Below are 21,815 nucleotides of genomic sequence, written 5' to 3' on the forward strand. Positions count from 1 at the left end.
ATCTTCCTCCCACCTAACTCAATGCCTGCTCTGTTTTCCTACCTCGTTTCATCTAGACATGAGCTGTCTTAATTAGAGCATTGAGGGTGTCCTCTGACAGTGCAAATGACAGTACTGAGTGACAGTGTAATGAACTCTATTAGTGTTGTTAAGCAAATTAATTCTGTCGTGTGTGTGGACGGTGTGAGGTGGGTAATCAAGGCATTGGCAAAAGAATATTGGTTGAATTGATTTTTTTGGTTTGTTTAACAATGCGGGAAAGATTTTGCTGTGGTTGGTGGCCACGTTTAAACGTCACCAGTAGAAACACTGGATTTAATCATTTTATCTTCATAATCTTACAAAAACAGTGGCACATATACCGTAGTCATTTAGTTGAAAGGTTAATTTAACTCCTGCCATTTTGGTCGGTTAATACTGTACAAGCACAAGTCCTAAAGAAAGGTTGATGATGAGGTTGAAGGTGATGAGGATTGTGGCTAGCTCCTCCTTATCTGTGAGAATCTCAACGTCCACCTGGCTATTCAATTACTGTGGAGTACAGCAGTAATTAGCAAAGTGAACACATTTGAATACACATTGGCTTAGTGAAAGCAGACCCCTGGAAATTCGGACAAATGGAGGATTCTGTTGTTTCCACGTTTTTATCTCATCATCTGTGTCCCCTCTTGTTTAATCCATTAAAGCGTCTGTAGACGGTTTGCCAGGACATGGCAACATGTTTTTTTGTTTTGTTTTGTTTTGTTTTGGTCGGGCACATACTGTAGGTTTTCCCCAAGACACAAGTCTCCCACCTGTGATAGACTTTATTTTAGAGGATCACATTGTTGCCATGTCAACTTTGCGCATGTTTAACTGTTTAACATTGGCAAACAGAGTTTGACTGTGTGTCTGAGAGCTACTGTCAAATTAAAGGATGGCCAAGCAAGGGAATATGTAACATAATAGATACTAGCCATGGCACTCAGTACAAGTTCTAGGCTAAACCACACATGTAAATCACTACAAATAGAGCATCAAATAGATATTGTCTCTGTCATGGACATTGACGTTAACTGTTTTAAGTTACATAAGCTACACATAGTTAGATATGCCTCTCATTTGGTTTCAGGCTGCAATGGCATTCTTGCATTTGTGCTGTGCAGTAGCTAGTTTTGGACAAAAAAATGACATACGTAATGTGGATACATGTATACCATATCAGAATTGTAGGGCTATGGTGTCCTTTAAGTACAAAATGCGTTAACCAAACAGATCTTCTCTTTCTGAGTATTTCAGTCAGATGTGTTGTGGCTTCTGTTGGTGGCAAAAGTAATAGAATGTGTCTGTGTAGGCCTATTCTGTGAAGATGGTTTAGAATGTAGTTCTGCTGAAGGCATACATGTATTTTAATTGGATACAATTATGAGTGATATGATTAGAGTATGTAAATGCAATAGCTAATTAATTTATACAGCATATTGAAAGACACAAAACATGACAAGGTGCTAATGTATAATATAAGACAATGTAAGAGCAAACTCATTTTAGATAAGGCTTTGATGACAAGAAGGTAAAAGACAAATATCTAAATTGATTAAATATAACACCAACAAAGCATAGTAAACATGCCTTGAAACAAAAAGATAAGATATGACAATGATGAATGACCTACTAATTAATCATAGCTAATTATTTTTTATATGTGCGCAGTTTTGACTTGTCGATGTTCCGCTCACACTAGTTAATTAAGAGCTGAACCCTTTGCATATGTCATGGAGTGTTCCTGCTTGACCTCGGCACACATCCAGGAAGAGTGGCATGCCTGTCAAAATAGCGTTACCAACTAACAATGTCATTTGTGCAGACCCTTTTTAGCTTCGATTCAAGAGACTCGACCATCTGGGACCTTTGCGCACAGCTTTTAAGGATCTTAATTGGCTGTATTTGTTCTTTAGTTTTCGCATATATTTGTGGAGGGCCAAAAAGAGGACCTTGATCTGTCAAACGCAGCAAGGGAGGGGAGGGTGACTGACATGTTATAGATGTATACTCTTTACCTGTAGAGTAGACTGCAGTAAATATCAAATATTCATATAAGATCCTCTTTTCTACTTGATCGATTTCAACAGACATTTATCCATGTGTGTCTTCTTTTTACCTGCATAGGTAACAGTGGCCAAATAGGTGGTCATGTTCAGTGAATTAACTTTGTTCCCTGGCACAATGCAGGTCACACATACATTAAGGTTATAGAATATAGAGCATGTAAACGGACAAACCAATCAATAAAACTCCCCATTGTTTGGATAACAGTGTTTGTAATGTAATCCTTTAACATCACAAACCTCATTTGTGACATTGTGTCCCACTGACTGAACAGCACTAATGCCGTGCCCCCCGGCCCCTCCCCCCGACCACCTTTCCATAGAAAGACGGGAAGGTCAGGCCAGCGATGACACACGCTGAAAGATAAATTGAGAGATGGAGAGGGGGAGAGTGAGCGAGAGAGGAGGAGGAGGGGGTTGGGTGACAAGAGGAAGCACAAGGCTCAGTGGATCACCTGCCGGAGTGTGCGTGTGTGTGTGTGTGTGTGTGTGCGCGCATGTGTGGGGGTGTGCACATGTGATGTAGGCCTACCCCTGCGATGGTGAAGGAGGAGAGAAGCACCGGTTTTAGACTGTCACTTCACATTGTGTGCAACAGACCTCATCAGTCCACTCCTGCAGTGAGTGACACAGACAAATTTCCAATGCACATTCCACCTCCTCAATGCCTCAACAGGTCAGGTTTCTGTAGATTACCTCTTCATATTGCTTCTTCACATTGGAAGACGCGTGCATGTCTGTGTCTGTGTGTGTGTGTGTGTGTGTGTGTGTGTGTGTGTGTGTGTGTGTGTGTGTGTGTGTGTGTGTGTGTGTGTGTGTGTGTGTGTGCAATTTTACTTTGGTTTGTGCAGGCAAGATAATGTGTGTGTTTTGGTATTAGGCTGGAGATTGTTAAAAAAAATAGTTATTGAAAAATATAGTTTTGCTATATTGTTGTTATTTATTGTTAGCAATAGGGGGTATTTTCATATATGTATCATGCGGTGTCTTGTCTTTTTCCTTGATGACCTAGATTTGGAATATCTCCCCTCTCTCTTCACTGACTCAGACTGTCATCAACCTATCATGCTTCCATGAAATCAAGTTTGCCGCTTTGGCTGGGGGTGTTGATGGCGGTTTCATAGCTATCAGCTCTCTCAGTTTCACAAAGACCTTAACGTGAGACAGGGACTGTATTATTTCTGTTTGTGTGTGTGTGTGTGTGTGTTTGACATTCATGGGCTGTGTTGGCCGTGGGCATGAAAAATCGAGAGGTGAAAGGTTGTGCGCACAAAGGTATTAGGCAGATAACATATGAGCGATATCGAGAGCACTTTCGCACCAGAGCTTTTGGTTCGGAACCCTTTCAGCTGCTTGTTTGGTTTGTTTAATGTGAAGAAGTCTGGGGGGTCTACAGTTCACATGAACTCCAGTGGGGTTCGTATTTGGTGTGGAAGCTATCTGGCATCTTTAAGATTATGCCCCCCGAGTGTAGCACTGTAGCTACCTGGCTGCTCTAGCTGTTAGCTGCAGCAACTCGAACTTGTTGTCTTTTTTTTTTTTTTTTGGTTGTCCCGACAGTACTCGGTGATCTTGAGAAACAGAGATGTATGTGAAAAATGGGTGGAGTTTTCTTGTAAGTCCTAAGACACATGTCATTTTCAAATGTTTAACATATTTTGTGTGTGACCCGCCCCCCTCCCTTTTTCTCTCTCTCTCTCTGTGAAGGCGTTCTAATGGTGTGAAGAGGAAAAGAAAGAACAGCCAATGTTCTGTCAAGAGCATGTCTGGTAAGGACACGCCAATGTGTGTGTGTGTGTGTGTGTGTGTTTGTGTGTGTGTGTGTGTGTGATAAAGACATAACAAAGAGACTATAAAGAGATGGTGTGTTTGTGTGGTGTGTGGGGGGGGTGGCGGCAGTGAACTGTGGAAGAAGTGGAGGAAGTGTATGTGTATGTACAGTATGTTTTTGTGTTTGTTTGTGTGTGCGTGCGTGTCGGAGATAACTCTACCCTCTCCTCCTCCTTCTCTAGCGCTGAGCGTCTCTATTCCAGGGTATATTCCCAGCTACCTGGAGAAGGATGAGCCGTGCGTGGTGTGTGGCGATAAAGCCACCGGCTACCATTACCGCTGCATCACCTGCGAAGGCTGCAAGGTGCGTACACACACACACGCACACACACACACACACACACACACACACACACACACACACTCACTCCACATAAACATAATATACACACAAACCACACACACAAACTGCACATAAACATAAATGCGCACACGCCACACACAAACATGAACAGAGAGTATCACTTATTCACACCGACACATTGTCATTTGTCACACATACAAATCTACTCTCTCTCTCTGTTTCTCTCTCTCTCTCTCTCTCTCTCTCTCTCACACACACATACGCACACACACACCCACACACACACACACATAAAGATGATTGAATCAAATATGTACAGTATCACATACTGTAACTAGATAAACAAATGTATAGATTTTACATGCCAGACCTACAGTATATAATGGATGGATGTGTTTATGAGAAAGGAATCTTGGTCTGCAAAACTGGAGAAAATGAGACAGCAATTTTCTAAGCATATACATACTAAGAAAGGTTATGTACTGAATGTAAATACAGATGCTTAAAGGCAATATAGCTCAATACAATGATGGTTTTCATGTACCAATATATGAGGTTGTCCATTCACACACACACACACACACACACACACACACACACACACACACAGAGACACTCAAATAAAGTTACCTTTATCTCCTACTCCAGGGTTTTTTCCGGCGGACCATCCAGAAGAACCTGCACCCGGCGTACTCCTGCAAGTATGACAGCTGCTGCATCATCGACAAGATCACCCGCAACCAGTGCCAGCTGTGCCGCTTCAAGAAGTGCATCTCGGAGGGCATGGCTATGGACTGTGAGTGCAAATCTCATTCACACATCTCACTCACACACACACACACACACACACACACTCACACACATGGGTACGTGCACGCACACACACACATATACTGTACACATGGGCACGTGCACGCACACTAACAGATGTGGGCTAGATCTCCTCGGATTTCATACCATACTTAGAAACAGTGCACATACACACAAACAGTATTGTTCTTGGTTTTTATTGTTGTCGAATATGAACATTCAAATTGAATATGAGTAATGAAAAACATAATAGTTTTATTAAAAATGGTTGCTATCACCATTAGCAGCAGTAGTAGGGAGTGTGCCAGACATAGTAGACATTTTAATAATAAACACTGTAACGACTTTGAGCATTAATGATTTTTTTACTTCATTGGCCTTGATTAGTTTGGCTTAGTTTGATTATATATTTTCCCCTTTTTGTTTACGTTATTGGTTGCTTGATTAGTCTGTAAGAGCACGTGTCTCTGCCGAGCCTATAGAAGCAAGGTGCAGATGTGGCAGAGAAATTACAGTCAAACACAACTAGGACATTTTCTCTTCTGCACATGATTCATCTGGTTATGCCCTGCAGCAGAAGGCTTGTTTAGAAATGAGTCACACTTTACTGCATCTGCAGTAAAAATAAAACAAAAAGGCCAACCCAAGTGCCCTCATCCATATAGTGGGGCCCGAGCAAAGCTGATGCAAAGCAAATAATAAGGGAAGCCAATTAATGGGACAACACATGGGGAAAAAAGTACTACCTTTGTCCCGACTTCCATTGTCTTCCAGTCTTTGTGTTTGCTCATACACAATAGGCACAATCCAAACACAATTAGTTTTGTAATAAGTACAAATAATTGCAACCTAACAAGCTCTGGCTTTGTCTCGTCTTGTCTCACTTTGTCCATTACTCTCTCTTTGTCCTTTTCTTACTCTCTCCCTCCTTCTCTCTCTCTCTCCTCCTCTATGTTTCCTCGTCCCACCCCCCTTCCTCCCATCGCTCCCATCTCCTAACGCCGCCCCTCTCCCATCAGTGGTGCTGGACGACAGCAAGCGGGTGGCCAAGCGGCGGCTGATCGAGGAGAACCGCGAGAAGCGCAAGAAGGAGGAGCTGGTGCGGACGCTGCAGAACCGGCCGGAGCCCACGGACTCGGAGTGGGAGCTCATCCGCCTGGTGACCGAGGCCCACCGGCACACCAACGCCCAGGGCTCCCACTGGAAGCAGAAGAGGAAATTCCTGGTGAGGAAGCAGAGCAGCGCAGTCACAGTCTACAGTACATTGCCGTTTGTACTCGTTGTGAATGCGCAGGGCACAAGAAGTAACTAGAAAAGCACTCCGCCAAGCGGAAACATAAGCGCCTCCTGGATCCAGACGGTGATACGAATCACTCCCAAAATGTAATGGTTTAAGGGCTCCCTGGGTCATTTCAGACTTTTCCTGAAAATTTCATCAAAATTAATCCATAACTTTTTGAGTTATCTTGCTAACAGACAAACAGGCAATCAACCATACAAACAAACAAACAAACAAACAAACAAACCTCGATGAAAACTTAGCCTCCTTGGCAGAGATAATTAGGGTTGGTTTATTTTTGGCCTACTTTTACTCACAACATGCTATCTAAGATTCCATTCACTATGCTAAGCTAAGTTAGCAGGGGCATTGCCAGACTAAGACAATGCATGCACGGAGACAAAAATGCTTTTGCTCACTTATCTAACTCTAGGGGAGATGGTGAATAACCCACTTTCATAAAATTATGGCGTATCATGTTTCTTTAATATGTGTACGATAATATTATTTATTTAATATGTGTAATAAAGTAGACTGAATGAACTTGGCCCAGACTGTATGACAGGGATCTAAAGGTGTTGATGTCTTTCATTTAAAAAGGGCCGTTCACAACCAGAATGATTACTATAACGTTAGAGGCAAGTACTGAATCGCTCTAGCTAATATGAATGACAATGTTGACACTTATACTATAACAATAAGGATATGAAAAATGATATCGTTTGGGATCACTTTCAGGGCAATTTTGAGAATGACAAAAAGCTGACAGCCAATCAGAACCCATTAAACCCATCCATTTTAGACGTCTGATTCATCAACACGAGGAGAGACTTCCCTTATCGTTGGTCAGTGTGGACCCTCATAGCGTTATAGATTATTATAGTTAATAATCGTTATAGTTATTGTTCCTCGTGTGAACTACTCTTAAGCATCTGTTTTTTTTTAAGTCGCTATCAGAAAGTTAAACCACTAAAATAAACCGTCCGAATGATCAAGCAAGCTGGCATGTTATAAAATACAGAGCTTACTGTAGATTTTAATCTCACAGAGAGATCTCCCCTCTCTCTCTGTCTCTCCCCCCACAGCCTGATGACATTGGCCAGTCTCCGATGACCACCACATCAGAAGGGGATAAAGTGGACCTGGAAGCCTTCAGCGAGTTCACAAAGATCATCACCCCCGCAATCACCCGAGTCGTCGACTTTGCCAAAAAGCTGCCCATGTTCACAGAGGTAAGTCTAAGCACTCGCTGCCAGCCAGGCCACTATGTGGGGTACTGTTCACTTAGGTGGTTTCGTAAGGTATTAGAGCTGCTTTTTACCTTGACCACTAGGGTGAGTTCATCACCGGTCACTCTGGTGTTGGATTGTCATTAGAGGTACCCAGTATTGTACAAATTCAGGAACGTCACTTATTCAGAGGTGTCATGGTGTCATACTCTATTTAGAGTACGCTATCTCTGATCTCTGATTGGCCAGATTCCCTCTGGATGTGCTGTTCTTGATCTGTAGTTAGCCAGATTCCCACTGGATGTTATTGGTCAAATTCACACTGGAGCTGCTGTTTTTGAACTGTAATTGGCCATATTCTCACTGGATATGCTTACACTGATAGGTCACCAGATAAACTATCTCTGACAGGTCTATGAAGGCCCCCTGTGTTTGATTGCTTGATTACTTATTCTAGCAGCTTGTGTCCTTGGCCCACAGCAGATGGGTTCAGATGCGACGGAAAAATATAATTGTAGTCAAATACAAGCTGAACATCACCGGGAAAAAAACCCAGACCAAAACAGTCTAGTCCTTTTGTCCTTTTTATGCCATTAGAATATAAGTGGCCATCAAAAGCAATTAGAGCCAGGGATGCACTAAGGCTATTGGATGGATGTCATTACTGTTGTGCACCTCAAGATGGATGCAGTAGCGGGGCTGCCTCTTTTATCATTAGCTTTAAGAGTGCTCTTCGAGATGGGGCTATTTGCGGGAGAATGGTGCTGTGTCTGAATGGAGCCCCAGCTAGTGATAGCTCTCTCCGCGCGCACAGCAATCATGCCTAGCGTCTCGTCTTCCTCCCCGCGTCAGTGTCTGTGTGTGAGGCAGGCAGGAGGGTGATAATGGGGGAGGAATAACAGCCCTCTGCAGGGGCACACAAGAAAAGTATGACAACAGGGTGGCTTCAGATGGGCAATTATTTCCCATTTCTTTAGACATCAATTTTTTCTGTGTGTGTGTGTGTGTGTGTGTGTGTGAGAGAGACAGTTTGTGCCGAAGACATGCGTTTGCATTTGTGTGTCCAACACAACCGAGTCGGAATCATTATATGCTGTTTTCAGACTCATTCAGAATAAATGGACTAATTTTCATCCAGCAAACAAGAACACAGCAGAGGGTGGTTTCAGTATTGCAAGAGAAAGCTCTTTGTGGCCAATTATGTGATTGAAAGAAAAGTCTGTTTGTGAGGATTTCTTTTTATTATCTTGTTTGTTGACGCAGCATTCAGTCTTTATTCCAGTAAAAGGCATTAACGAAGCATGTGAAACACACTCCAGGTTCAATGGTGTTGGACTGACTTCAGACATTTCAAACTCTAGCCAAAATATGTTTCAAAGTACCTGTTATAACCTGTTACGGTAATTTCCTGTGTATTGTGTAGAAGCCAGTGTTTTATGCAAGTTAAAAGGAACAAAACCATATTAATACCATATTAACTGCCCTTAAGTATTAACCTCTTACAGTAGCTGAAGAAATTTTACAAACAAAAAATTGTATAAGCCGGGGCTAATAGTTGGGAAATTAAATTAATTTGATTTCTAATGCATCGGGTCGGGCAGCCTTTTGATCTGTATGATGATTACTGTACGTTTATCATCCTTACCTTTGATGGGTTTCAGTGGTCTACCAATGTCCATTCTACAATTGGTTTCTTATTGCAATTCTGTGAAGAGATCAATGCAGAGACCAATGTTCAAAAGCACATTCTGGAGTAATTAGTTGAATAGTTGAGGAATGGCTGAAGTCCCTCGTTACCAATTGATTTGACTGATTGATTTGTCCCCCCTTTGTTTGTTTGGAAGCTTTGGTCGTAAAAATCACGTATAATGTGTGTGTGTCTGTTCATATGTATGTAAGTGTGTGTCTGTGTTTGTGTGTGTGTCTGTGTCTGTGTCTGTGTCTGTGTGTGTGTGTGTGTGTGTGTGTGTGTGTGTGTGTGTGTGTGTGTGTGTGTGTGTGTGTGTGTATGTGCGTGCGTGCGTGCGTGCGTGCGTGTCTGTGTCTGTCTGTGTTTGTTTTCCCTTAGTCACAGTTTCTCTTCTATTTGTAAACACACCTGATTAAAGCAATAGTTCGGAATTTTGGACATAGGACCTCATTTCCAACTCAGTCTGGGTGATATAGGTCGGTGAAGACCATTTTCAGTGAATTTCTGCCCTTCCTATGAGTTGCAGCGTTCATCTCGTGCTAATCTGGTGCCAAGATAATGCAAGTCAACGGTAACATCCAGCCTGCCAATGAAAACACTCCACAGAACACCCGAAACAAATACATTTTAACGTCAGACTATCGATGCACATGCCTAGTGTTGATAGAACCATGTTAGAAATAAAACGAACCTTGCATCGCATTGCAATAGCCTACTTTGTTCCCTGTATGGCAGTGGCGGATTGATATTGAGAAACTAGTCCCTCAAAATGTAATAAATCATTGAGTTGCAAGGTTAGTTTTATTTCTAAAATTATTCTATCAACACGGACATGTATATCGATAGTCCGACGATTTAATTGACTTGTCTCGGGTGTGGGGTGGAGTGAGTAAGACTGTTGTTGATGTCAGACTGATGTTACCGTAGAAATGTGTTAGCTCAAAACCAGCGTTAGCAAAGGGGGACGCTGCAACTGAAGGAAGGGGCTAAACGCGATAAAAATGGTCTCCACCGACCTATATCACCTCGGTAAAGTTGGAAATGAGGTCCTATGTCCAAAATTCCGAACTATTCCTTTAAGCACTATAGTTAGCATAAACATGGCTGTGAATGGTTGCATTGGGGGTTAGAGGATGTTGGGCGCATATTGCATGAGTGAGTGTCACTCTGAGTGATAAATCCTGTTAGCTTTTGAATCATGCAGTGTCACAGCATATATTTGTGTGTGTGTGTGTGTGTGTGTGTGTGTGTGTGTGTGTGTGGAGGCCAAGAGCCTGCTCATCTCAGCAGTATGAAGTCCAGTGATGAGAAAGAAGGTTTAATGGCTTATGGCTGAGTGGTTTTAGTTAGAGATCCTACAGATGTCTTCCGCACCACAGCATAATCATAAAGACTGTGTGTATCTGCGTACACTGAATTATGAGTGGGGGCACCACAGTGCCACTTGTTTACGTGTGTGTGTGTGTGTGTGTGTGTGAGAGAGAGAGAGAGAGAGAGAGAGAGAGAGAGAGAGAGAGAGAGATTGTGTGTGTTAATCCTTGTTCCCTGTACCAACTTCCTTGGCTTAATAACCCCAGTAAAATGCTTTTGAAGACCGTTCTGTTGGTGATAATTTTCTTAGTGATTTTTTTTATTTGTTAGCTATTAGGATTTTGACGGTCAATAAGGCTTGGTTGGAGATTGGCCGATGTGTGAAATCCCCCCACCTAATACCTTATGTCTCTCCTGTGTATATCTGACATTTATCTTGGGATCAGGCCTGAAATTTGAATGTGTGTATGTGTGAGAGAGAGTGTGTATGTGTGTGTGTGTGTGTGTGTGTGTGTGTGTGTGTCCAACTCCATTTGTGAGGACTATGCTAGAGGACAAAATCATTATGGTTGGAAATCTGCATGTGTTTGTGTGTGTGAATGTGTTTGTGTGCATGTGTGTGTGTGTGTGTGCGTGTGCATGTGTGCGTGCGTGTGTGTATTTATGCGTGTATGTGTGTGTGTGTGTGTGTGTGCCTGTCTGTGTGTACGTGCCAGTGACGGCTGCTCTGTGTCCCCAGCTGTCATGCGAGGACCAAATCATCCTGCTGAAAGGCTGCTGCATGGAGATCATGTCGTTACGGGCGGCCGTGCGCTACGACCCCGAGAGCGAGACGCTGACGCTGAGCGGCGAGATGGCCGTCAAGCGCGAGCAGCTCAAGAACGGCGGCCTGGGCGTGGTGTCGGACGCCATCTTCGACCTGGGCAAGAGCCTGGCGCAGTTCAACCTGGACGACTCGGAAGTGGCGCTGCTGCAGGCCGTCCTGCTCCTGAGCTCAGGTGAGAGGGCCGGGGAGCTGGAGAGGGCAGAAGTGCTCTAGAGCGCAGTGGAACTCTGGAGAGCAAGGAAGGGGGCAGTGGAACTAGAGCGCAGTGGAACTAGAGCGCAGTGGAACTGGAGAGCAGTGGAACTCTAGAGAGCAGTGGAGCTCTGGAGAGCAGGGAAGGGGGCAGTGGAACTCTAGAGAGCAGGGCAACTCTGGAGAGCAGGGGAGCAGTAGAGGGCAGGGCAACTCTAGAGAGCAAGGGAACTCTAGAGGGCAGTGGAACTGTAGACGGCAGGGTAACTAGAGGCAGGAGAACTCTAGATGACAGAGGAGAGGGCAGCGGAGCTCTGGAGGGCAGGGGAACTCTAGAGAGGAAAGGGCTGCCATTGCTCTGGAATGAGATCAGGTCAGTTCTGATCCAGTCAGTCACACTTTGGAAATGGGGGGTGGGGGGTTGTGACAGTATTTACTATAACAAAATCTCAAGGCACAAGACCAATATAATAAGCACATAAAAGCCACAGTATTGCAAGTTTGTTGCTGTTTGTTAACATCCCTACATATGTACAGTATTTTGATGCATGTCAGGAAGCTATATATAGCCCAAAGCTCAAGCCTTATTGTAGCCTTCCTGTCTGTCTCTTTAGCCTATATATAGCATAAGGTAGTGAACAACTTTTTGCTACTTCTAAATGCAGTTATGCCGTTGAATATAGAAAGGTTTAGAAGCGATTTTGTGATGTCAATAACTTCCTATGTTAACAAATTGTTAATGATTATTACGAACAAAGAAGAAAACACTCAACTAAAATATGGATTTTTCTCTGCGACACACATGCATGGCCTTCACGGCACACTGTTTGGGAAACATTGATCTACGTAAAAAAATATATATATAATGGAAGTTGACTTTAAATGACAGTTTGTCGTCCATGATTTTTGGAAGTTTCAGGGAAAAGCTTTGTGCATTTTCCCAGTCCAGTGTGTCGTAGCATCACCTCTGCCTGCTCAGGCTCAGGTCCCACCGCGACTGGATGCTGGATGACTACCAGATCAGAGACAGATCTGTCCCCGCGCTGGCCGCTATGTAATCTGATGTAGCTGTTAGCTTTCCTGTTGTAGTTGAGGACAGAGGGACTGAGAGCTTTGGCATCCCTTACTGACATGCCCCTATTAATCTGTCTGGAACATTTACAAGCCTGTCTGACAAATTTACTGGACTATTTTGATGATTCATTCACCACGTCTTAGCCTGTTTATAAGCTTCTGTGAGGTTCTGTTATGTCTAGTTTACGCCTCCGGCAGGTTTTATAGACAATTATCAATTATCACTCTTATCTCCTGTTAAATTATAATGTAAATAAATGACACTCGTTGCCTGCGTGCTTATACAACATTCATACATCAACACACCACTTACGTCTTGTTTCTTTTCCCTCAATCTTTCTCACTTTATCTTTTTCCTCCTCCTCTTTGCCCCCTCTCTTTCACTCTCCTCCTTCCTTTCTTCCTGTTCTTTGCCTCTCTGTTGAACTTTTTTCTCTTCCTCCCTTTCTCTTCTTTTTCTCCATCATCTTCACCCCCCCACACACACTTTTCCAGACCGCACGGGCCTGACGAACTTGGAGAAGATCGAGGCGTGTCAGGAGAAGTACCTGCTGGCGTTCGAGCACTACATCAACCACCGCAAGCACCACATGGCCCACTTCTGGCCCAAGCTGCTGATGAAGGTGACGGACCTGCGCATGATCGGGGCCTGCCACGCCAGCCGCTTCCTCCACATGAAGGTGGAGTGCCCCAACGAACTCTTCCCCCCGCTCTTCCTCGAGGTCTTCGAGGACCAGGAGGTGTGACCCAGAGGAGGAGGAGGAGGAGGAGGAGGAGGAAGCAGAAAGATGAAGAGGACAGACGGACGGGGGTGGGTGGGGTTGGGGGATGGGGGTCGAAAGTTCCATGGAGGAACGGTGAAGGAGTTGGGGGTACTTTTATTTTTTACACTCGCTCACGTTTTGCTCTCTCCGTGTAGCCAAACGAGACTGGTGACGCCAGACGTGGTGTCGATGCCACGGAAGCGTTTGGCCGCCCTGTGCTTGCCACAACTTGGACAGCTCTGAAGTGTCACCTCCCAGACCTCCACTCTCTCTCTCTCTCTCTCTCTTTCTCTCTCTCTCTCTCTCTATCTCTCTCTCTTTCTCATAGTCCATGGCCCTGCTGGGAAACCCCAGATTTCCATTAACCAGAGAAGCTAGCATCCGCGAACCTACCTCCCAATTTACCTACTTACCTCCCACCATTACCTTACTCTTTGGTGATTTAAAAGGTGCAAAAAAACAAACAAAAAAAACAAACACACACATACACCTCAGCACGTGGGTCAATCTGTGAAAGCTATTTTTTTTTTTTTCTTCTTCAAATTCAAGCCCACAGTGCACAGGAAGCTAATCGTTTCTCTAGGAATGTACAAAACATGCAGCAGTATAAGGCCTTACGTGAGCCCTCGTTTTCTCTCTGAGTCTAGTGTCTGATCAAGTCAACATTTCAACCTCTTTTTTGCACTCTTTAAATGGGCCGTGCTCCTCGTTGTATGCACGTTATTCGCTCTGTCTCCGCGCAGACATATCATCATGAAAGCAGACAGCTCGTCACTTCCATATTACCTCATCAGCGTACCTGAACGCAGGTGCATTAATGTGCTTACTGTACATCTGTATACTTACACACACAGACAGACAGACAGACAGACAGACAGACAGACAAACACACATACACTACGTAAACACACGCAGTGTACCTGTAGTTATCATGTGTCCTCATGTATGTACACATGGCCATGTCAATGTGCGACCCCCCCCCTCCTTCCCCTCATACCTCTCCAGCTGTATAAATACACTCGTAACTACCTGTATCCACACCATTCTACCTGCAGACATGTACGTACGCAGTATGTCATTGACTCTCACCAGTTCCGTTTGCTGTGTCCGTGACCTCATCTCCTGGTTGACTAGGTGACCGGCTGACCCCCCTCGTGGCTTCAGGAGTAAACGGCCGATCTCCAACAGAACTGCACGTGTCGCTTCTGAAGTGCGTTTGAGATTTTTTCGCGGTGACTCTCAAAACCGTGACCTGGTCACGCCAAGTAACCTCGACTTCGTAGTACACCCTGAAGGTCTCTGCAGCGAGAGGCCGTTTCTGTGCTGTCGGATGCACCACACAACCCAGACACCTCAGTGACCACCTCCAAATGGCACCTCTGAGCCTGTGCAGCCTAATGCCCGTTCTGTGCCAATGGGCGCCTCAGTATAGAGATACAGTCTCAGTGCACCAGCTAAGGATGTACTAGTAGTGGATGCACTGGTAGCATTAGTGTTGGCACTGTGAATGGGGCTACGTTCAAATTAATGCAATTGAGATTTGATTGGCAAATGGGAATGGGAAATTGCAGCACATAGAGTTTTGATTGGGTCGGTGGGACATTTTTTGTTATGAGTTTTCAGTCATTACGATTGCGTGCGTTTGAGCTGGGTGACAGTGGACAGAGTGACGCGTAGACACGCCCAAATAGAAAGGAACGGCAACGTTGTCAGTGTGTGTGTGTGCCTGAAGATGCACAGCATGTGTCGTTTTCTCACACGCGCACCTACACATTCACACAAACACCCACACACAGGCACGCTCACAAACTCTCAGACAACACACGTAGACAACACACACTCAGACAAAACACGCTTCACATACACAGACAGACAAACACACACACACACACACACACACAGAAACCTCACTCCTTTGGGTTGCCTGAGAAAAGTAGGATGGTGTTGACCTACCTCACTGTGGGCCCTCAGCCAACACATTCTACCTCAGCTGTAGTGTCTGCATGGCTGCCATTGTTACACACACACACACACACACACACACACACCCCCACACACACACACACACACACCACAAACACAAACACACACACACCACAAACACAAACACAAACACAAACACAAACACACAGACATACAAGCAACACTCCCCCCTCACAATCCTTGCCAAGTTGCAAATTACCTGCCTGTACTTAACTATGACTGCACACACAACAAAGGACATGCATCTAACACACTGTTTCCACAGGGGACATGATACGTTTTTGTGTATGTGTGTGTGTATGTGTGTGTGTGTGTGTGTGTGTGTGTGTGTGTGTGTGTGTGTGTGTGTGTGTGTGTGTGTGTGTGTGTGTGTGTGTGTGTGTGTGTGTGTGTGTGTGTGTGTGTGTGTGTGTGTGTGTGTGTGTGTGTGTGTGTGTGTGTGTGTGTGTGTGTGTGTGTGTGTGTGTGTGTGTGTGTGCGCGCGCGTGTGCGCGTGTGTGTGTGCGAGTGTGTTTGATTTTTCACTTGGGACCAATATCATTTTTGATCCCGCTTCTCAAAGACTGTGATCCGATACAGCTGCCATCAGGATATTCCTACAACCGTTTACAGCAGCAACAAACAACGACGACAACAAAATAACACCAACAAAAGCCTCTTCCGCCAGGTGGTGATCTATTCAGCTCCAATGTGATTGGACTGAAGAACAGGACAGATAGCCTGATTGTTTTTTCTTTTTTTGTTTCTTTTTTTTTTTGTGTGCATGATGATTTTTCAGATGCTCTGGTCATCCAAAAAAAAAAAAAAAAAAAGAGGGAAATAAAAAAAGATGAAGTAGAAGAAGTCTGTTGACCTCTGGGCCTTGAACCTCAGGATGGCCTGGGCCTCAGGACTGCAGCCGCACTGAGCATGTGCAGACGACGGGTCGAGCCCCCTCTGCAACCACTAGCAACCCCACCCTCCCAACACTGACCAAACCACCCATATGCACTTTTCAGTACGAGTCCACAGGTCAGGAGCATCACGACTCAGGCGTCGTCAAAACGCGCCACCACCAGTGTCCACCAGCACGGTCAAAACCCGCAGCAGTGCCCAGCCCGCGCTGGCCCTGGGCCCCCTCAGGCAAGATCAATCGCACCAGCACAGTTCAAGCTCCCACAGCTGCCATAAGACACCCACCTGGTCCAGCAACCAGCAGTGCCAAGCTCGGCGCACTCCACTGGCCACACTCAGAATTACAGGAAACAGCCATTTTGTTCTCTGGGGAGCGTTTCAGGACACGATGAATGAATTCACGCGACTTTTAAGCTGGTGCCTGTTCCATAACCAACCCTCCTACCTTGCTCTGCCTGTCTCCCGTCATCCTGAACGGACAGAGCGCTCTGAATGTCATTTTCCCATTCGAACGGCCCAGCTGCCTTTGGGATGGGTCCGTACCATGGTCAGAGGCTGTCACGAGTCGACCATTTGTTTATGCACCCCAGGCATCATCAAAGATGGACCTGCACAACCCTCCTGACCGTCCCCCGTCCCCCCCTCCCTTGCCCCTGTGTCCTCTCTAGTGATCTCAGTGTCACCCAAAACGTACTGACAAACAATCAAGTGCTGAAAACAATCACCCACAATCCACCCGTGCAGCTCACATGCAGTCCCCGCTCATGGCAAAGTCTTGGCCAAATTAGGGTATCATTTACGATATATACTGTATACAGGCGTGGGGATTAACTCAGACCCGGCGTGAACAGCAACCTATTGGCTGTGGGCGTGGCCTTCACGTCCACACACGAGAGGAATGTAGTGGAGACTTCAGCGTGGGGGGGGGGGAAGTTTGGCCCCATATGGTATTATGTCATGGACAGTCGGAGGTCATTTAAAATGCCCGTAAGTGTTGCTCAGCTGTAAAAGGAGTTGCTTCTTTGTGGCAAGCAGAGAAAACTGAACATTTAATGTGAGCGCATAAAATGTTGGAACTAAGTTCATGCGGCGTGGACATCAGTTTTGTACACTTCTTTGTCGTTTGTCTTTGTTTTATATTTCATTTAATTGTATCTTTGGCTGTGATAAAGTGCTCTGTGGCAACTGTAACCAATGCTTACCAGGTCAGCAATGGACATGACCTCCTTTTGCTTTGTATGTACTGGTTATCTTTCCATGACTATGTCCGTCCAATATATTATGAGCCTGTCATTGTCAGTGTAAGCAGAACATGTTTGTGTTTGATTTGAAAAAAAAAAAAAAACAGGAACAAATGATCATTGAGAAACCTACTCATACCTCAATCATAATGCTAGTATACTCTGAGAGAATGTTCTGACAACTACTTCTTTTTTTCCAGAAAACCAGAAAGCTACTCTTTTTCCTGCAATGTTGACAACACTAAGCATTTCTTCCCATTGTTTGTGAGCGTCCTATTGCGTGGTGCAGTACAGTGTTTGGGTGTATTCGTTAGTGTTTTGTTTGCCTGTACAAGCCCCCGAAGTGAATGTAATTAATTCACAAAACATTTGCGAATGATCACTTCAGTGAGGGTATACACTATGCCCTTGGGAATCTAAACCATATAACTGATCAAGATGATGACCTCTATCATACCTCACAGTTATAGGTTAATACTGTACATGTATGCATGATCAAGACAACCTGCCTAGACAGATGTCTTAGTAGAGGTTGGTCACACAGAGATTTCCTTTCAAAGACACAGTTTGGGATGGATTGGACGTCCAGGATCAGCCATTTATCGGTAGCAGTCATAAGAAGCACTTCTGAGAGAAAATCCTTAGCACCATAAATGCAGATTCTATCAGGCTTTTCTCTCTAAAACGAGAGAATGAAATATAATAGTGTTCTTCTTTTGTTCACAGTCGGTCACATTGTGAATGACATAATGACTGATTGCTGTGTTTGATTGAATTTTGGACCTGGTTTCTATTGTAACCTTTTTATAGTACGTTGTGGACTATAAAGTAAGACATTGCAGATATTTGTCCAACAAGAATTAGTTTTACGGTCTCAACAATTTACATTTAAAAAAAAAAAAAACTTACAATGATAAAAAAAAAAAAGTCAAAACAGAAAGTTTTTTTTTTTCCTTTTTCCTTTATTTCCAAGATAGTCCACAGAATGTAAAGATATTATATCCTGGATCTTTTTTTTATTTTATATATAATGCATCTTGATGTTGATGTGATATATCCGGACACATACACACATTTTTACTGAATTAATCCAGTTGAATGACAGTATAAAGCTTGCACACTCACACAGCTTTACGTGAGCACACTTGACATGTCTGCTTCATGTTCTTAAAGTTCTAAACATACACATTTTCTGTACGGCTATCATGCTTGTGTGCATTTGTAAACATTCACAGTCCTACTGTTTGAATTTGATACCACTTAACATGATATTGGAGATGATATAAGATGATGTTTATTGTGATGAACTGAGCATGTCACCTTGGATGTTGGACCCTTCAGGGCATGTGTGTGGAAAGTTCAGCAAATCCAAATTGAAGTTTCTTATTTGGAGTCCTTTCTTGGTTTATCCCCCTCCATGGTAACATTGCTAACATTTTTAAAAAATGTGCGCAACTAAATGAAATAATATCGCAAGATGAGAGAAATTACAGTTAACATTCACAATTTTACTATTTATTAGTGACATCACTAGAATATTGTCTGTACATTTGGAATATTTCTAAATCCTTCTGTATCCCTGACTAAATTCCTGACCTGGACAAGGAAAAGAAATACTGGTAGATGCAGCTTGCAAATCCACACTGGAGTAGGACAATGTAATTACAGTAAGCAAACTAGCAAATAGTCACAGAACTGCATTCATGAACCACATGGTTTTTTGTTTCACTTCTGAATATGGTGAGAAAAAAGAAGAAATGAATGCGCAGAGTTGCTCAGAGTTGTACAACCAGCTGTCTAAAAGCATAACGAGATTGTCCTGGGGTTTTTGTTTTATTTTTTTTTTTTAAATAATAATTTCAAATGATAGCTAACATATGTGATGAATTGGCTCTTGTGTTTGGCCTTCCTTTTATCCCATGGTCTGGTGCCAAATGTTAAGATTTTCCTCACTGGAAAATATCTATGCAATTTCCAGCTATATTTGTGAGGGATAACGTCAACGAGCAATCATTGGAAAATCTCTTTGCAAATGCCTTCAGCGCACAGCTGAAGAGAGAATCACATTGAGGAAGTGATCTGAATGATTGTGGTGGCCCGTCTGAGAGATTACACTGAATCTGTTCAAGGGCATGTGTGAGAAACGACTGCGAAATAAATGATAAGTATTCCTTTTTGAAAATGAATAAGAAGACAGCTCATTGCACTGCTCAGGCTCACCCTGTAGAGCTGGTATGAGGTGGAGGATTCAGAGGAGGATATAGGTGAGGTGTGTACATAACAGTTCTTTTGACAGTTGGCCACTGAAGTACATGCCCACATCCAAACATGCATTTTTATTTGTTATGTTCTTTATTCAGTGTGTATGCTTGTTTGCACCCGTAAGTGTTTCACGCTCCCGCTCCAAGAAGTCAGACAGTCACAGAGTGACTTTAAAACAGATGAAATGCCCGCCCTGTTAGTAAACCTTTAGAGGGGCAGCAGCACCTGAATTGGGTGCCATTTTTTTACCCCAGCCTGTGTACATGGAGAAACTATGCATAGCACTTTTTTTCATCAGCCAAAGGTATGAACGAGAGATAGAGGTCCTGCCAAAGTTAGGCTTGCAGCACCTGGCCACTCGGTCCAGGCCTGCTCTGGGCCAGCGTCGGCAGCAGTGAGTGTGGGGACAGCAGTAAGAGATAACAGTCAGACGTCACCATCAATGCTGATCAGAGCTGTATGAAGAGCTATGAGGGAGCTCGAGTAGAGACACTTATAGATGCATCCATGTATTTGAACCCATTGAGAAGAGACGCGAAAGGCTTAGGGGGTTTTAATGCGAAGGATGACTCAGGTATATAAGACCATGACTTTTTTTCATTTTAATAAATGGTTATTGTCTAGACGACAGGTGTTCACTCATTCTTCTTTGAGTCTGTGTTCCTTTGTCTTTTGTTTTCTGTTACACATTTCCACGCCACATTTATTAGGACAGCTAACATAATGCTATTGTGTTTATTTGTGTTAAAGTGTCTATAGATGTCTACATGCGAAGGGTTTGGTTCCAAAACTCTACATCCGTTTGAATGAATTTCCTTTTTTTTGTTGTTGTTTTCCAGGTAATTTCATTGGAACTGTAATTGGGTTATTGTTACTTGATTTCTTTACTCAATCTAAACAACACAACTGCAGTTTTATTGATATTACCTGAAATGCACAATTAAATAACATGATTTATTCACTTAAAAAAAAAAATACAGTATTTTGGAACCAAACTCTCCATATGTCCCTTTACACCATACAGTGTTTAAAGCATCTGACAATGAATGCCGGCTAGACAGACCTGGCTGGATTTTGCCAGACCTGGCTTCCATTCTCAGGTCACTTTGCCATCATTCGATCAAATTCACTCATTTTCAGTCATCCCCTCCCTCCACACTCCTTGTTAAACAGGTGTCTAAACCTAAGTATGTGTAGAGAGAAATGTACAGATAGATAATATGGTTTGATGCCAACCCAACCAGAGCTTGTAAAGCTATAGAGGCAAAGTACTTTGCCCCAGTGTGGGGTATATATAGAAGCTTATCAGGGCATTCTTCAGATCAGGTGGGTTAAAAGCACTCGGTCAATATGAAGATATAGGAAACACTGTGGAGGTGTGGAACTGTGCACAGGAGACCATTTGAGTCACAACGCTCTTAAATAGTTGATCTCCAGTACTGACACAGACTTATTTAGACAGCCGATCGAGTTAAATGCAATGTCCACCCAGGTGAGAGACAGAACTGGCCCTAAGGCCGACATTACCCAATCTGGTTCTGCAGGGACACCATTAGATTATGGACTGGGAAAAGCTGACCAACTGTTGCTGGCTTCTGCACAACTATGCAAGTTGGTCACAGGTTGAATGGGAGGCCCCTGAAATTGAGGTGAACCTGTTACAGAGTTGTATCGGGCTTCACCTCTCTCTAGGTGTTGGTTTCAAACAGTTAAGCACGTTTAGAAAGGGGGGGGGGGGGATCTGATTCATTGAAGCTACTAAGAATTGTTAAACATATTTTTTTTCCTCTCACGACTGCCTTGACAGAAATTGTGTCCTATGATGGTCTACTCACCCTTATGCTGAACCTGCTGAAAGGACTTAGGGTTGAGCCATTAATATTGCATAGATGTCATGGATTCACTCAATGTGAAGTCTCTCTTTCTCTCTTTCTTTCTCTCTCTCACACACACACACACACACTACTGAGAAATCTTTTGGGATATACTGTGATCTTTCACACAAAAACCACAGGGCAATATTTAGCTTGGAAACTCTG

The 21,815-nt window shown here is 43.7% G+C and overlaps 1 protein-coding gene across 1 annotated transcript in view; it reads left to right on the forward strand.

The window, feature by feature from the left end:
• LOC134076483 (thyroid hormone receptor alpha-like) overlaps nt 1-20,401 on the forward strand; it is a 50,608-nt gene extending 30,207 nt beyond the window's left edge. The window contains exons 3-9 of the mRNA XM_062531566.1: nt 3,795-3,856; nt 4,100-4,221; nt 4,870-5,017; nt 6,051-6,256; nt 7,396-7,542; nt 11,280-11,538; nt 13,128-20,401. Coding sequence (XP_062387550.1) covers nt 3,795-3,856; nt 4,100-4,221; nt 4,870-5,017; nt 6,051-6,256; nt 7,396-7,542; nt 11,280-11,538; nt 13,128-13,378 — 1,195 coding nt within the window. The 3' untranslated portion in view covers nt 13,379-20,401. The remainder of the gene's footprint in view (nt 1-3,794; nt 3,857-4,099; nt 4,222-4,869; nt 5,018-6,050; nt 6,257-7,395; nt 7,543-11,279; nt 11,539-13,127) is intronic.
• Nucleotides 20,402-21,815: the final 1,414 nt, after the last annotated feature.

The sequence above is a fragment of the Sardina pilchardus genome, chromosome 3 (genome assembly GCF_963854185.1).
Source record: "Sardina pilchardus chromosome 3, fSarPil1.1, whole genome shotgun sequence".
NCBI lineage: Eukaryota > Metazoa > Chordata > Actinopteri > Clupeiformes > Clupeidae > Sardina > Sardina pilchardus.